Genomic DNA, 17,438 nt, shown 5'->3' on the forward strand with positions numbered 1-17,438 from the left:
ACAGACAAACGAATCATAGGGTTATTGCCAAGCTAACTGACACGGCTGTGCTTGGACTCGTGTATTCTTATAACCTAATCCTAATGGTAATTGGCATTCTAATTCACACACTAAGTGTATTTCAAGTCAAAATTATTTTTAGCTATTTCATGTGCCACGAGTCAACTGTTTTATTTTCCTACATGTGTTTTAAGAGTTATTTTAAGAGTTATTTTCCTACTGAATGAACTGGTTCCCATCATTCCGGTTTTAGGGTGTCTCCTTTCCCATGCCAGGATTCAGTAGGGCCACCCTTCTGTTTGCGCTCCCGGCTGGACTAGAGCAGATTTCTACTACACTACCATGCTGTGTACATGTCTGCAAACACACAGCCCTACAGCAATCAACTGCCCTGCGCCCTCTTCCCTTTTCACAGCTAACTTAGGTACAGCAGCTTGTGCCTGCTCTGTCCCTTGGTTGCCTGATATTCAGTGAATGTGCTCCCTGACAGAAAGTTCAGGGAAGCTGTTCTGAGGGACCAGTGCACCTAGCAGTACGAGCTCTAAACATACTGCCATAAACATTTGGTGTACCATCCAGCAACAGCAGCTGTCCATCTCTTATAGAGTTTGAAGGGCTGCTGGCAGAGGGGCTAGAAAGTGTAGTTGTGCCCTCTGCCTGTAGCTAAATGCCATAGTCCCATGCACCTGGGCTAAATACTCACTGTGCATTGGCCTTAGGGGAAACAGTAGTGGATCTACTACATGTGTAAGTTCACCAGTCTCACCTGCACTGTAGCTACTGCTGGGATTTCCCCAGGCCTCTTGCAGAGCTTCTGTCACTGCCTTGATCACTTCTGCAGACAGAGGAGTAGTTGCATTGTAGTCCAAGTAGATCCTCCTGTAGAAAAGAGGGAACAAAGCAAAAAAGGAGAGAGCTAAATTAAATGAAACAAAAAACCTAAAAGACTTAAAGCGGCTCTTCAGTCATTTTTTTCATCTTTCCGTTTAGTAAATCTTCTGCCCTTGTTGTTTAAAAACTTTGGCTAGAAAAACATTTTTTTTCTGCCAGTAAATATCTTATACCGCTCGCTTTCTCTTTCTTGTCTGGTCATTAGCCTAGGCTAATGACATCATGCACAGCTCTCTCTCTCACTCTGGAGAGAGTTTGCCAGCAAGGGAGGAGGGATAAGTCATAGGAGGGCCAACGAGAGCTGGAGGGGGCTGAATGAGGGCACAGATAACAGGAGACTGCAGAGATCCATAAGTATTTATCCAGAGCAGTGATGTGAGTGTGTCTGTAATATATATATATATATATATATATATATATATATATATATATATACAGTATATATGTATATATATATATATATATATATATATATATACACAGTATCTCACAAATGTGAGAAATGTGAGTACACCTCTCATATTTTTGTAGATATTTTACTATATATTTTCATGTGACAACACTGAAGAAATGACACTTTGCTACAATGTAAAGTAGTGAGTGTACAGCTTGTATAACAGTGTAAATTTGCTGTCCCCTAAAAATAGCTCAACATACAGCCATTGATGTCTAAATCACTGGCACAAATATGAGTACACCCCTAAGTGAAAATGTCCGAATTGGGCCCAATTAGCCATTTTCCCTCCCCGGTGTCATGTGACTCGGTAGTGTTACAAGGTCTCAGGTGTGAATGGGGAGCAGGTCTGGTAAATTTGGTGTTATCGCTCTCACTCTCTCATACTAGTCTACTGGTCACTGGAAGTTCAACACGGCACCTCATGACAAAGAACTCTCTGGGGATCTGAAAAAAAGGAATTGTTGCTCGACATAAAGATGGCCTAGGCTATAAGAAGATTGCCAAGACCCTGAAAACTGAGCTGCAGCACAGTGGTCAAGACCATACAGCGGTTTAACAGGACAAGTCCACTCAGAACAGGCCTCGCCATGGTGCACCAAAGAAGTTGGCATTGCTGCAGAGGTTGAAGGGGTGGGGGGTCAGCCTGTCAGTGCTCAGACCATACACTGCACACTGCATCAAATTGGTCTGCATGGCTGTTGTCCCAGAAGGAAACCTCTTCTAAAGACGATGCATAAGACAGCCCGCAAACAGTTTGCTGAAGACAAGCAGACTAAGGATATGGATTACTGAAACCATGTCCTGTGGTCTGATGAGACCAAGATAAACATATTTGGTTCAGATGGTGTCAAGCATGTATGGCGGCAACCAGGTGAGGAGTACAAAGACAAGTGTGTCTTGCCTACAGTAAGGATTGGTGGTGGGAGTGTCATGGTCTGGGGCTGTATGAGTGCTGCTGGCACTGGGGAGCTACAGTTCATTGAGGGAACCATAATTGCCAACATGTACTGTGACATACTGAAACAGAGCATAATCCCCTCCCTTCGGAGACTGGGCAGCAGGGCAGTATTCCAACATGATAACGACCCCGAACACACCTCCAAGAGGACCACTGCCTTGCTAAAGAAGCTGAGGGTAAAGGTGATGGACTGGCCAAGCATGTCTCTAGACCTAAACCCTATTGAGCATCTGTGGGGCATCCTCAAACAGATGGTGGAGGAACGCAAGGTCTCAAACATCCACCAGCTCTGTGATGTCACCATGGAGGAGTGGAAGAGGACTCCAGTGGCAACCCGTGAAGCTCTGGTGAACTCCATGCCCAAGAGGGTTAAGGCAGTGCTGGAAAATAATGGTGGCCACACAAAATACTAACACTTTGGGCCCAATTTGGACATTTCACATAGGGGTGTACTCACTTTTGTTGCCAGCGATTTAGACATTAATGGCTGCGTGCTGAGTTATTTTGAGGGGGCAGCAAACTTACACTGTTATACAAGCTGTACACTCACTACTTTACATTGTAGAAAAGTGTCATTTATTCAGTGTTGTCACATGAAAAGATATAATAAAATATTTACAAAAATGTGAGGGGTGTACTCACTTTTGTAAGATACTGTGTGTGTGTGTATATATATATATATATATATATATATATATATATATATATATATATATATATATATATATATATATATATATATGTGTGTGTGTGTGTGTTTGTGTGTGTCTTGTGTTTTTATGCCTCTGTGTAAATCCAGGAAGTGAACAGTCAGCAGCTTCAGCTGCCCACAGTTACAATGGCTGCAGCCAAACTTAGTGGAGGGAGATTTCTGCAGCATTTTTGGCAAGTACAGAATAACAGTATATATAAAATAATGTTCAAAGTGGTTGGAGGGAAGCTTCAGAACGGCAAAGATGTTTTTATTACAAGTTATATGAGCAGACTGTAGTTCCTCTTTAGGTTATTAATACTGTAGCCTTGAAGTGCCAGGGTCTGTGGTAGGTGTCTGCAGTGTAGTGATGTCCAATGTTAGTAGGGGACAAGATAGTGGCACAAGGTTTACAAATATTTTGTCTTTTATAAAAAGTCTTGTCCTCCATATGCAAGGGTGTCATGTAGGGAGGGTCAGATCACAAGAGGACACACATTTGTATATATCTTTTGGCATGTACAGTATTACATATATGAGTTTTAATGTGTATATCACTTTAAGATAATGAACCATAGAAAAGAGGACAAAACATAACAAAATATTGTTTCTCTATGGAGTCCCCTCATCCAACAAAGAAAAAAGGGCTTATCCAAAGCTGAAGTGTGGCTATAAACTGTTTTTGTATATTTGCTTAGTAAAAAAGAGATACCTCTAATGTGTGCCCCATCTCTGGCTGCTGAAGAGTTTGCTATAACTATTACTTTCATTCAGCCCGCAGTGTCCTGTCAGCCCCTAAACATCCAGTGTTAAGATTTAGAGTTCTGGTGGTAGCACAGATATTACAGGAGGTCACTCGCTCAGAAACTCCTCCATTCAGAAAAAAGACTTCCATTCTTTTTCTGAATGCAAGGCACATTATGATTGGACCAGGTGTGGATAAACACTGTGATCTCCCCTACTCCAATAACAGAGCTCCTTGCATTCAAAAGAATGTAGGGCTGAAACAACTAATCGATTAATCGACAACTAATCGATTATGAAAATAGTTGTCAACTATTTTCGTAATCAATTAATCGGTCAGCCGATTAGTTGTTCTGCTTACAGAATGCATTATTTGTTTACATATCAGGAAATAAAGTGCAACGCACATACAGCTCAGTACACCGTCCATACAGCTCAGTAGATGGCAGAGAACTTGTGTATGTGTGAGGAGCAATGCATCATGGGAAATGTAGTCCCGGGCAAGAGAAAGAACCAAGTGATTCTAAAGGCAGAGGTTTTTTTTTTTTTTTTTTACCTTACTATATACCTTGTTTACAATCACTTTAAGGGCTCTGTGCAGGGAAGATCAGCATCTGAACCCAGAAAAGGTGTAAGATGATAGACTAGAGGTGATATAAGGCATTACAATTACATTTAGAGTAAAAGTTTACCAGTATACAAGTATTGTGCATTATATTTAAAATTATTATATCCATGTCTCCGCTGTTAGTACTACTTTAATATATAAATGTTATTTCCCACCCTCCACCCTTCATATAGCTTCATGTTTGACTCTCAGTTAAAATATCCTGCATATCCGACTTCTGGGCATATTTTTTTTATATACATACACATGATACAAGATAATACTTTCAGTGTTTCACAGTAGAAATTATAATTATATTACAGTAGCGATCAGGGCCGGACTGAGCATCGGGCAAAGCGGGCATATGCCCGGTGGGCCGCCAAGGGTATTGTAATTTCTAATGGAAGAGACAAGAGACAGTGACACTAGAGTCCGGCCGTTGCTTGCCTCTCCGCGGCCGATTCCGCGGAGTCTGATTGCCGCGGCCGCCGCATTACCGCAATCTGGCCGCCCGCCACTGCCCCCGACCCCGCATTATGGCAATCTGGCCGCCCGCTATCCCCGACTCCAGTCCCCACTCCTTGCTCAGCTCAGCTGGCCTGGCAGCCGGCTCCGCAGCGGCATCCAGGCTCCAGCGTAGCTCAGGAGGGGGTGGAGTCGGTGGGTGGACCGTGTGACGGTGTGACCGACCGTCATGTGACTAAGGCCGGGGGTGGAGCTAGAGGCCGGCGGGGACCCCATGCTGCCTTTTCACAGGAAGAAGCGGGAAGTGACCGGCGCCGCACAGTCATACACTGACAGTGTGTCTGAGTGAGTGAGTCTGTCTCAGTCTGAGAGTGAGAGACAGTGAGTCAGAGACGAGTGTGGAGTCCTGTGGAGGAGTCGTCAACTTTCAAGTCTAGTGCCTGCCCTGAAGGAGCTGCATTAACACCACCAGCACTGCACCACCCACGACCAGGACAGGAGCCAAGGCCTCAACGGGTAAGGAAAGAATGGCAGCAGGCCAGCAGCACAATTTACAACACCACAGACCACACACCACTGTTACACTCACCGCTGGGATTTGTGGTTCTGGGTGGCCTCCGGCAGAGCAGGGTTCTGGTCTGGAACTTCTGGCTTAGCAGCAGGCAGGCCACAGGTGTAAAAAACAGATCACTGCACTGCTAGAAAACATGTGCCATGCCAGTTTGCTTGTTACATGTGATGTGACAGCCAGGTGCACATTTTCAAGTTGAAAATGTGCACCTGGCTGTCACATCACATGTAACAAGCAAACTGGCATGGCACATGTTTTCTAGCAGTCACAGTGTTGTAGCTGACTGTTATCTGTTTTTTACACTTGCGGCCTGCCTGCTGCTAAGCCAGAAGTGAACCATGCTCTGCCGGATGCTAGAGCCACAAATCCCAGCGGTGTTGTCGTGTTTGTTTTTGTGCCCTTTCCTTACATGGCATATGTTCTAGCAGTGACCGTGTGTAGCGGTTTTCAAAACCGCTACACACACACACTGTCACTGGCTGCTGCTAGAAAACATGTGCCATGCCAGTTTGCTTGTTACATGTGATGTGACAGCCAGGTGCATATTTTCAACTTGAAAATGTGCACCTGGCTGTCACATCACATGTAACAAGCAAACTGGCATGCCGCATGGCACATGTTTTCTAGCAGCAGCCAGTGACAGTGTGTGTTTAGCTGTTTTCAAAACCGCTACACACGGTCACTGCTAGAACATGTGCCATGTAAGTAGAGATGCACCGAAATTTTGGCAACCAATATTTTCGGCCGAAAATGAGCCTATCCCATTTCTGCCGATAAGAAGTTAAAGATGCCGAAAATGTATGACCGCTACTATGTGTAAAAACTGAGCCCTTCACTTCCCTGTCATCTCCGAGTATCTTTGCTGACCGATCTGATCTGATCCTCTGCCGGTGTAACGTTAAAAAACCATACCCCGTGAAGAAACCATACCCTCGTCACTTCCTGTGTGAAACATCTGAGCAGCGCAGCGGTGCGCATGCTCAGAGCCCCGGATACCTAATTGAACATCAAAGAATTTGACAAGTGCGCATGCTCGGAGGGCATGAAATAATCATGGCACGGTGTGAAATGTTATACTTGCGGCGGGTACATTAAAACAGGTGTGAAGGTGCAGGAATTGGGGTGATCTGAGGTGTGATAGTGCAGGAATTGGGGTGATCTGAGGTGTGATAGTGCAGGAATTGGGGTGATCTGAGGTGTGATAGTGCAGGAATTGGGGTGATCTGAGGTGTGAAGGTGCAGGAATTGGGGTGATCTGAGGTGTGATAGTGCAGGAATTGGGGTGATCTGAGGTGTGATAGTGCAGGAATTGGGGTGATCTGAGGTGTGATGGTGCAGGAATTGGGGTGATCTGAGGTGTGAAGGTGCAAAGCTCACTTGATTTCTTACTATTATTCAAGCGGTTTACAGCAGTTACTTTATATGACGTTGACAGTTGTTTTTTATGTATCTGGCACTCCCAATTTCTTTGATAACATTTTTCGGCACACTGTGCCCAAAAAGGTTGTCTACCCCTTGATTAGAGTAACCCTCATCTTGCGCTGCTTCATACTATTTTTAGGACTCAACCATCAAAACAGGATTTAAAGTAAGACAAAAAAAACAGCATCATATGGCAGCTCTGATCTAAATTGGACCCAGTCTGTCAGATTAAACTAAAAAAAGGTACCGTAATCGAATCCAAACATCCTGGAACATTAAATCCTGTCATCAACCATCCCGACGAACGTCACGCCCCCCTCCTGGGGTGCTCAGTCCAAAATGCCCGGGCCTATTTTTTGTCCCAGTCCGGGCCTGGTAGCGATTATCTACTTTTTTTTTTTTTTTAACTATAAAGGGCTATTTTTTTTTTGTTAACCCCATCATGACAGGTGATAAAGAAAGCATGCTGCTGCTACTAAATGTCTCCTGCTGCCCATACATGTATTGGATTTTTGGACAAAAATATTTATACCTATATTTATACAAAAATGATTTGTATATTCGTTGAATGGACAAGTGTTGTTTGAAAATTCCACTTGCATTTAACATTCAATTTTAAAATGAATATAACTTATGAGCAAAAACCACATACAATATTTGAAGATTTGTTTGATCGAGAAATTTTGCATTCTGCTACTTCTAATTTTCCTGTCACTGTGGTTGACAACGAACACCAAATAGACCCCACTAATAGTTAGAAAATCGGATGAATGTTTTTAAAAATGTTCTAAAAACATTTAGTTTGTGTATGGCCAGCATAAGTGACAGCAAGCGCAGGGAGCTTGTATCAAACTACCTGCCTATTAATAAGGGAGTCTGTCATGAATATTATATACCAATCCGGTCTGAAAATTTGCAAAAAAGTTTTTTAGGTCTTTTCAAATTTTCTAATTTTTGGTCTCTGAGTCTGATATGTACCACATTTAAACCTCTAATAATACATATATCTGTCTCAGAGTGGACTATATAGCTGGATATTTATATTTACCACTGTAGATATTCAAGAATATTAACTAAATTATACACCAACCTTTTTTGTGTTGAGGTTTTTATCCGATTAGTCGATTAATCGAAGCAATAATCGGCCAACTAATCGATTATGAAAGTAATCGTTAGTTGCAGCCCTAAAAGAATGCAAAGGTTTTTCTGAATGGAAGAGATGCTGAGCAAGCGGCCTCCTGTGTTATCTGTACTACAGTGGGAACTACAACTCTCAGTACCAGACAGGAGACTGCGGGCTGAATAAAAGTTAAAATAAATGCTGCAGCAGCCAGAGATGGAGCACACTTCACTGGAGGTAACATTATTTACTGAGCAAATGTAGAGAAAGTGTTTTTATCTATACAACAGCTTTGAAGGGTAACTCCAGTCAACATACAGTATGCAATCAGTCATCAACCAGCTATTTAGAAAACATTTTTATAGAAACAACTGCAGTAAGTTTCAGCAGAATTTTTACGGTACTTTTATGCTGCAGGATTACTTCTGCCATAGGATTATGCACTATAATATGTCCCTCACATGTTTTAGTTTGTGAGTTAGGTTGTAGTTTGCTCAGGCAGGAGTCAGTGCTGAGACCAGGGTGCACGTGGGCCTCTATCTCAGAGTTTCTCAACCTTCTTTCTTTCAAGGCACCCTTGAAATTTTTTGCACAATCTCGAGACACCCCATTCTAAAATGAAAAAAATAAATAAATAAATAATAGTTTTACATAAAACAGTGTGCAGTGACATCTGCACAAGTAGGAGACCCAACATTAGAAAATATTTATTCTTAAAAACGCGATGTACCTTTGCACTAGGGATAGACCGATACGGTTTTTCCAGGGCCGATACCGATAATTTGGTCACAACGTATTGGTATCGGCCGATATTCTGCACATTCAATCACACATCCAATGCAGAGTGACCAGTGCTCCCATCAATGCAGAGTGACCAGTGCTCCCATCAATGCAGAGTGACCAGTGCCCCCAACAATGCAGAGTGACCAGTGCCCCCAACAATGCAGAGTGACCAGTGCCCCCAACAATGCAGAGTGACCAGTGCCCCCAACAATGCAGAATGACCACTGCCCCCAACAATGCAGAGTGACCATTGCCCCCGACAATGCAGAGTGACCAGTGCCCCCGACAATGCAGAGTGACCAGTGCCCCCGACAGTGCAGAGTGACCAGTGCCCCCGACAGTGCAGAGTGACCAGTGCCCCCAACAATGCAGAGTGACCAGTGCTCCCAACAATGCAGAGTGACCAGTGCTCCCAACAATGCAGAGTGACCAGTGCCCCCGACAGTGCAGAGTGACCAGTGCCCCCAACAATGCAGAGTGACTAGTGCCCCCAACAATGCAGAGTGACCAGTGCTCCCAACAATGCAGAGTGACCAGTGCTCCCAACAATGCAGAGTGACCAGTGCCCCCAACAATGCAGAGTGACCAGTGCTCCCAACAATGCTGAGTGACCAGTGCTCCCAACAATGCAGAGTGACCAGTGCCCCCGACAGTGCAGAGTGACCAGTGCCCCCAACAATGCAGAGTGACCAGTGCCCCCAACAATGCAGAGTGACCAGTGCCCCCAACAATGCAGAGTGACCAGTGCCCCCAACAATGCAGAGTGACCAGTGGCCCCCAACAATGCAGAGTGACCAGTGCCCCCAACAATGCAGAGTGACCAGTGCCCCCATCAATGCAGAGTGACCAGTGCTCCCAACAATGCAGAGTGACCAGTGCCCCCATCAATGCAGAGTGACCAGTGCCCCCATCAATGCAGAGTGACCAGTGCCCCCAACAATGCAGAGTGACCAGTGCCCCCAACAATGCAGAGTGACCAGTGCCCCCAACAATGCAGAGTGACCAGTGCCCCCAACAATGCAGAGTGACCAGTCCCCCCAACAATGCAGAGTGACCAGTGCCCCCAACAATGCAGAGTGACCAGTGCCCCCAACAATGCAGAGTGACCAGTGCCCCCAACAATGCAGAGTGACCAGTGCCCCCATCAATGCAAAGTGACCAGTGCCCCCATCAATGCAGAGTGACCAGTGCGATGGGATTAGAGCGCCGCCTGATTACACAGAGCAGGGTTCTTCTAATTACCCGGCGTGGGCGCTGTCATACGAAGTCCCGCCCCCTGGATCGGCTCCAATGATAGACGTCACCAGTGTGCTGTCTATCATAGGTAGGAGCCGGTCCAGGAGGCGGGACTTCATATGACAGCGCCCTCGCCAGGTAAGTAGAAGAATCCTGCTTTTTGTGTTATCAGGCGGTGCTCTAATCCCCATCCCCCCTTCCCCTCCGGAGGCAGAAATATTGGTTATATCGGCCAAGTTATTGGCCGATACCGATACATGGAAAAAGGTGAAAATCGCCCAAACCGATAATCGGTCGATCCCTACTTTGCACACTGGTACTGACTAGCATTCCAGCTTTTCTCTTCTGCCCCACTTTCTCTCTCACAATTAGGTAACATGACCCTAGTGTTGACAGACAGGGCCAGGTAAGGGGCCAGCAAGGATGTCCTCAGGCGTCTGATGTCCTTCTTATCAACCTATGCCATCATCAATTGTTGGGACACCAGCAGCTGGCCAACATAATGCCCAATGCACAATTTAAATCCAGTGGCTTTGTGTAACAAAAAAGGCCGGCTTGATACACCCTGTGGTTTGTTGACAATTTTTGGGAAATTTTTAGGCATTTTGCTAAGGCACCCCCTAAAGAGCCCAAAAGGCACCCTGGTTGAAAAAGGCTGCTCTATCTGAAAATGCTAGTTGCTTGGATGTCTTTTCTTCCTTGCCTACATATTCCTCATCAGTGACTCAATGTTACAGCAACACAGTGAAGAGTGACAGATCAGGCTATTGGGCATTTCCAAAAAGAAATTAGTAACCAAATGCCTTTTTATGTCTTTTATGGAAAAACATAATACCTTTTTGGCAATCAAATACGAGGGTGCGTTCCCCTATGCAGCTTAGCCAACGGTATAAAATATAACCTTTATTTAGGATTTCTTTAAAGGAGAAGTACACCTTAACACTATAACCCCTGCATCTTCAGACATCCACAATGTAACACTAGCCTACCTAGCCCTGTAAGGAAGGAATCAGTGTACATACCTTTTTTGAAGCCGATCCGACCCCACGTTGAGCTGTCAGCCGCGGCTTCACTGTGGAGGTGTGTGTAGAGGACACATCTGACAACGGAAGCCCCATAGTAAGTCTATAGGTGACGTCACATCCCTTTCATTTCACAGCTGTTGTCGGCTGTGTCCTCTGCAGAGCTTCCGCCGCTGGAGATTGGATCGGCTTCAAAAAAGGTATGTATACTGATTTCCTCTTTACAGGACTAGATAGGTTAGTGTCAGATTGTGGATATCTGTATATGCAGGGATTTTAGGGTGGAATTACACTTTAAAAGAAAATGTATATGTGACTGTATGTATACATCCATTTAAAGGGAGTTTATTAGAGACTTTTTAGGAGATAAGAGAATAGACAGTGGTCACTTAAGCCCCGCATACACGGCCAAATGTCAGGAGACAACGGCTAAAAAAAAAGTCAGACATTCAGCCCGTGTGTATGTCAGTCTGTCGAACGTGCATGCTGGAAAACCAGCATCCGACTGACTCCCAATCAGTGCTCTCAGCCAATGGCAGAGAGTGCTGATCGGAGTGTTCTCCGAGTAATCTCCCTGTCAGAACACAACAGCTCAGCGGGGGAGATTGCTGAACTAACCTCACATGGTTAGTACAGCGGCTGCGACCCGAGCTAACAGTTTTTTTTCCATTTGACCTCCAGGGTTGAACATAAAAAAAACAATAGTGGGTACCAGGCTTTAACATGGAATGGGAGGGAAGGAGGGGCTACCAGTCTTTTCCCCTCTCATCCTTACCTGTCTAAACATTTGGTCTTAAATATAATTAGTAATCTATATATATATATATATATATATATAAGTAATCTTTTTCTGCCAGATGGAAAAATACCAGCCAATATCACACTTAACCTATATAACTTATAATATAAGGCCCCAACCTCCTGTGATCAAAGAAAAACGTATGCATGCCTGAGGACTTATAAGTATACTCATAAATGTCTGCCTCCAAAGTGAAATAAACTGGCTCAGAGTATCTAAATCATTGAAGTCACACTGCCTGTATCATTAGTGCATCTCTCTAATGTGCCCCAGAGAGCAGTAAAAATCAAATGGGGGGGGGGGGTATAGGGGGTGTCCTAAACCTTCTGTACTCTATCCAAATAAGAAAAAAAGGTTCTGGCTTGACATACACGTTAACCCTGTTTAAGCACCACCACCACCACCCGACACTGAGCTTACACAGGGTTAGGACCCAGCGATCTAAAGAACAGAGCAGTAAGGGAGTGTTGAAAGGTGTCAGTAGGTGGGGGGCTGGGGGTCAACTGAGACACTCAAACTGTAACAGTTTGTCCTTCCAATAGTGGCCAGGCATGTTTTGATAAATGATAAAAAAAATTCTGATTGATCTCTTCCAATCAGAATAATCGATCTATAGACAAGAAACCATTTAAAAAATATGCCACACATGAGGATGTGGATTTTGATTGATAGTTAAGATATGATTGCAACTGATGAACTTATGAAGTCATCAATCACATCTCTGTCTTCACCATGTAATCTAATAATCTGATCAATTAAAATACAATTGTATTCATGAACAAAGTATTTCAGTTTTGCAGATCAATGCAAAATCCTTATTTTCCGTCCTGGCTGGCCATACACGGTTCAAATCTCAGGCTGAATGTCTCAAGTTGATCATTCAATCAACACGGATACACCCAGCCTGCCGGATTCTCTTACAATTATTGCTAGCGGCTGCTATAGCCCCTAGCGTTAATCCTTATCTTCTTTAGATAACTCAGGCTGCTCCCACCCCCTTCCCCCTGCCAGGAGAAGACAATTTCTCAGCAGGCGGGATTGCCCTGTCAGCACTGTCTGTGCTGATGGGGGAATCGTGCAAACTTCTTTCCTGTAACTCGTGGCTGCAGGAAAGAAATTCCCACTAGCCTTAGTTTGATTGAATCTGATTACAATTGAGAGTGAATGGATCGGAACAGGAAGATACGGCAATTCATTTTTCTGCAGATTTGATCATTTTCATATAAACTGAATTAAAATAAACTAAAGCTTATATGGACACCATAAGACTCACCTTTTGGAGTGGTTTTCTGTGTCCTCTAGGGTCTTCTTTTCTTCAGTGTCTGCCATGATGTTTAGACTGGTATAGAGGAAATGTTGAATAATTACTGATAAAGATATTCATCACACCCCATTTCTTCATTTGAACTAATTGCATGTATGACTGAATGTCTGCTGTGAGCCTAAGCGGCTACAAGCATGGGCGTCCGCAGGTAGGGGCAAGGGGGAAAATGCCCCCCCTGGAATCTCAACTTCCCCCTTTCAAGTGATTGTTAAGCCACTTTATACCATCCTGTCTGGTCTTTTTAATAATCCTGTTTGCCCCAGAGTCTGTGTTTTAAAAAAATAAGTAATTCTTTACTAGTTTTCAGAGGGCTGAGGAGGACAGGAGAGCTATGGATGACGGAGGCACGTAAACTGACCACAGTGTCAGGGCTTAGTCGCCATGGTATACCGTGGTCAGTTTACAGAGGGGAGGACATAGCCAGGCAGGATCAGCCAGGTATTTTAGGTGATAGAAGGGACCAAATTACCAAATTACACAGCACAAGCACTGTGTTGTATAACATGCTTTAACGGAACAGGATCGATTTTTTTTTAGATTAACAAATGCTTTTAAAATAAATTCTCCTGTTTGCTCTTTAAAAATGAATACTCAAAATAAGTATACGGAATAAGCCCCTCCCCTTCATGACATTGTTGAAAAAGGGGCAGAGCATCGGTGATCTTAAAATGTTGCCCCCCCCCCCCCTGAAAAAAGTTCTGTGGACGCCCATGGCTACAAGAAACATTAAAAATTGCCAAGCTGAACATAGATGGGGCTGTTATGACAGAAAGGTAGCTTTAGATGTATAATACAGGTAACATACATATGGATGGCTTCACAATCACAAGAGCATTTGTTCACATGTGATCTTTACATGTATACCTGTAGAACTAGAATTAAAAAAAATCTCTGGTGCTCCTTAAAAGTCTCCTTTTTAAGACTTAAAGTCTTAAAAGGTAATAGGAACCCGGATGTACTTTCTCTTTAGGATGTTCCACTTCATACTCCTAAGGTGACCGGCAATGAAACCAAAATCACAGTTGTTTGGTCACACCGTCTGTAAAGCAGAGGAGTATAGGCTTGACCTAGGAACCTGCCTAGACCTTTGATCACATGACTGGCCAACTGCGGGATGCCAGCACAGAATTTTTATTACAGTTCCTGTTCCCTTTTTAAGGAAGTGGGATGCCATGGTAGCAGAAGGTTAGAATTAAAATCTAACCATGCTTTTTATTGATCTGAATGCAGTGCATGTTTACCGATTCTTAGGCATGGGCCCATAGAAATCAGCAGAATTGCACTGAGATCTGTATAAAAATTATGGGCAGCAGTTTGTATTATTGTCTTAAAGCGTGCACCAAAATAATAAGAATAATACCACCTTGCGCCAATATTCTATAGAGGTGGATGTATATGGATGGGCAGGGAGGAGCAGCACTGCAGGAGGGAAGGAGAGGTAGATGTGTATGGATTGGCAGCACTGCAGGAGGGGGAGGGAAGGTGGATGTGTGGATGGGCAGGGAGGAGCAGCACTGCAGGAGGAGCAGGAGAAGAGATGGATGTGTATGGACGGGCAGGGAGGAGTAGAACTGCAGGAGGGGGAGGAGATATGGATAAGTATGGATGGGCAAAGAGGAGTAGAACTGCAGGAGGGGGAGGAGAGGTGGATGTGTATGGATGGGCAGGGAGGAGCAGCACTGCAGGAGGGGGAGGAGAGTTGGATGTGTATTGATGGGTAGGGAGGAGCAGCACTGCAGGAGGGGGAGGAGAGGTGGATGTGTATGGATGGGAAGGGAGGAGCAGGACTGCAGGAGGGGGAGGAGAGAAGGATGTGTATGGATGGGAAGGGAGGAGCAGGACTGCAGGAGGGGGAGGAGAGGTGAATGTGTATGGATGGGAAGGGAGGAGCAGCACTGCAGGAGGGGGAGGAGACGTGGATGTGTATAGATAGGCAGGGAAGAGCAGCACTGCAGGAGGGGGAGGAGAGGTAGATGTGTATAGATGGGCAGGGAGGAGCAGCACTGCAGGAGAGGTGGATGTGTATGCAGACATCCCAAGTCTCCCGCGGCTTCTGGGAGTCCCCCGCTTTTGGCAGGCGGCTCATGGACACCCGCAAGTGCCGTACGATCTCCCGGCTGCCGCGGGAGACTTAGGATGTCTGCTGAGTCAGTGACAGAGCCGCTGCTTCCTTCGGCTCTGCCAGCAGTACCCACCAGCAGTAACCACCAGTACTACCCGCCAGCAGTAACTGCACCAGCATTACCCCCCAACAGTACCCGCCAGCATTACCCCCCAGCAGTAACCATCAGTATTACCCACCAGCAGTAACCCGCACCAGCACCCCCCCCCCCCCCCCAGCAGTAACCTCCAGCACTACCCACCAGCAGTAACCTCCAGCACTACCCACCAGCAGTAACTGCCAGCACTACTCACCAGCACTACTCACCAGCAGTAACTGCCAGCAGTCTGCAAAATAAGTAGAAAAGGTATGTGCATTAAGGTGTGTAAATTGCTGCAATGTGTTTTTTAATAACTAGTTGTGTTCTGTCATAATATGTCATGTCCTTGTTCATACATGTATGAATAAGGACATGACATTTTCTGGCTGCCTAAGTCATGTGTGCTAGGGGTGTAACTATCCCCCAGCACATAACTGTAAATACCCCAGCATGTGCAGTGTTTCTGACTCCTACCACCATGACCACTTCAAATCACTGACATGGTCATGGTGGTTAGAGTGTTCCTTTAATAATTCTCAGAAGAAGTAACCCTCTGTATACTGATTCCATTTAATTTGATCATCCTCTAGTTGTGTTAAATTAGTGCGGGGGGAGGGGCGGCAGCGCAGAGTGTCACCTCCCTGAAATGAGTTTTTGCAGGTTGGGATGTCTGTGTATGGATAGGCAGGGAGGAGCAGCACCGCAGTGTGCCAATTTTAATCCCCCGATTGTTTGTGATATATTTACTGATGGTTTCAGATAACAGGACATTGATATAGATGAGTGGAACACCAAGGCTAAGAACTTAGTCCTCCAGCTACCAATAAAACTCAGCTGTAGGATCACAGCGTTTTCATACACTGCGGTAAGCACAAGGTGGCGCTATAAGCCTGTGCACAGCTGTTTTCCCCAGGCAGCAGTCACCTACAATACCGCACCGACACATTACTGTCACCGCCTGCTGTATCTGGGGTAATATACAGGCGGGTGACTGGAGACCAGCAATATCCCTTGGTTGAATCAGATTCCTCTCCTATCTCACTTACATGTGCACACGTAGAACGTCAGGAGGGAAAAGACCATAGATAAGGAAGAGGAGACTCTAGGTAACTCGGACAAACCATAGAGTACAGACAGAGCGCCCACAGTCATGTGACTTGGACAGTGTAAAGTAAGGGAAAGCTGAGTCAGTGGAAGTCGCTTCCGGGTTCATTGTACAAAGTCTACGGGAAGGGGATTTGAATTGTCTCTGGCTGGCTCTGCTTTTCTGTAGATTTAGAAATTTCACCCAAAGAACGTCCTTGCTTTAATTATCCTGATTCTCAATACAACTCCTGTATGTGTATGTTCAGTGTGCAATGTTAGACCAGCAGGGGGCAGCACAGAGCCGTGTATCTGAGGTGTGCACTCCCTAGATTTCTCTATCAGTCAGCAGGGTTCAAAGGGCACAAGCACTGAGGACAGGAAAACCAGTACAGATGACTGTGGAATCTATATTTTAAGATCTAGTGGGCAGAAACACAACATCATCTCTTGTAATCTATCAATTAAAAAAAAAATAAGATTGTGTCAACCTAATAAATACTAAATAGGCTGAGCTTGAAAGTTTTGAGATGGTGAAGAACTATGATCCCACAAATTGTGGGGAGGCCATGTATATTCTTTAGAGTTAGCCCTGGTTCACACTAGTGCAGCTGTGAAATGTCACTACTGCAGTGTGATTTCAAAGCCGCAGATCAGTGCGATTTGCACCACCGCTTTCATTGCGGCTTGCGACTTCATTTAACAGAAGTTATGCAATTGGTAATGAAATCGAAAAAAGTCAGGAACCTTTTTCATAATCGCTGCAACATGAGTCGCAGCAATATGAACGGTTCCATTGCCAGCAATGGGGTGCAACTTGTCATGCGATTTGGACCTTTGAAATCACATGACAAATCGCACAGATTTGAACGAGGCCCTAGAGTGGAACTAAACGGGTAGATTTTTATTTACAGAAGTAACATACAGTGTCTTATGCCGAGGGCATGCTGGGTGGGTGACGTTACAAGGGGAAGGTGCCTCCCTTAGTTATTTAAGAACTGTCAAATGGCAGTGTTTGTGGGGAAAAGCTTCCCTGCCCCAAAGAATCCCCTCCCCCTATGTTG

The 17,438-nt window shown here is 44.9% G+C and overlaps 1 protein-coding gene across 1 annotated transcript in view; it reads right to left on the minus strand.

Annotated features, from left to right (window-relative positions):
- Positions 1 to 16,443, minus strand: part of SCLY (selenocysteine lyase) — a gene marked incomplete at its 5' end in the record, with an annotated part of 47,763 nt that extends 31,320 nt beyond the window's left edge. The window contains 4 exon segments of the mRNA XM_082249975.1: positions 767 to 879; positions 13,040 to 13,105; positions 16,338 to 16,393; positions 16,396 to 16,443. Coding sequence (XP_082106101.1) covers positions 767 to 879; positions 13,040 to 13,105; positions 16,338 to 16,393; positions 16,396 to 16,443 — 283 coding nt within the window.
- Between the last annotated feature and the right edge of the window lie 995 nt (positions 16,444 to 17,438).

This window comes from Pelophylax lessonae (assembly GCF_965119305.1).
Source record: "Pelophylax lessonae genome assembly, chromosome: 3".
Classification (NCBI taxonomy): Eukaryota; Metazoa; Chordata; class Amphibia; order Anura; family Ranidae; genus Pelophylax; species Pelophylax lessonae.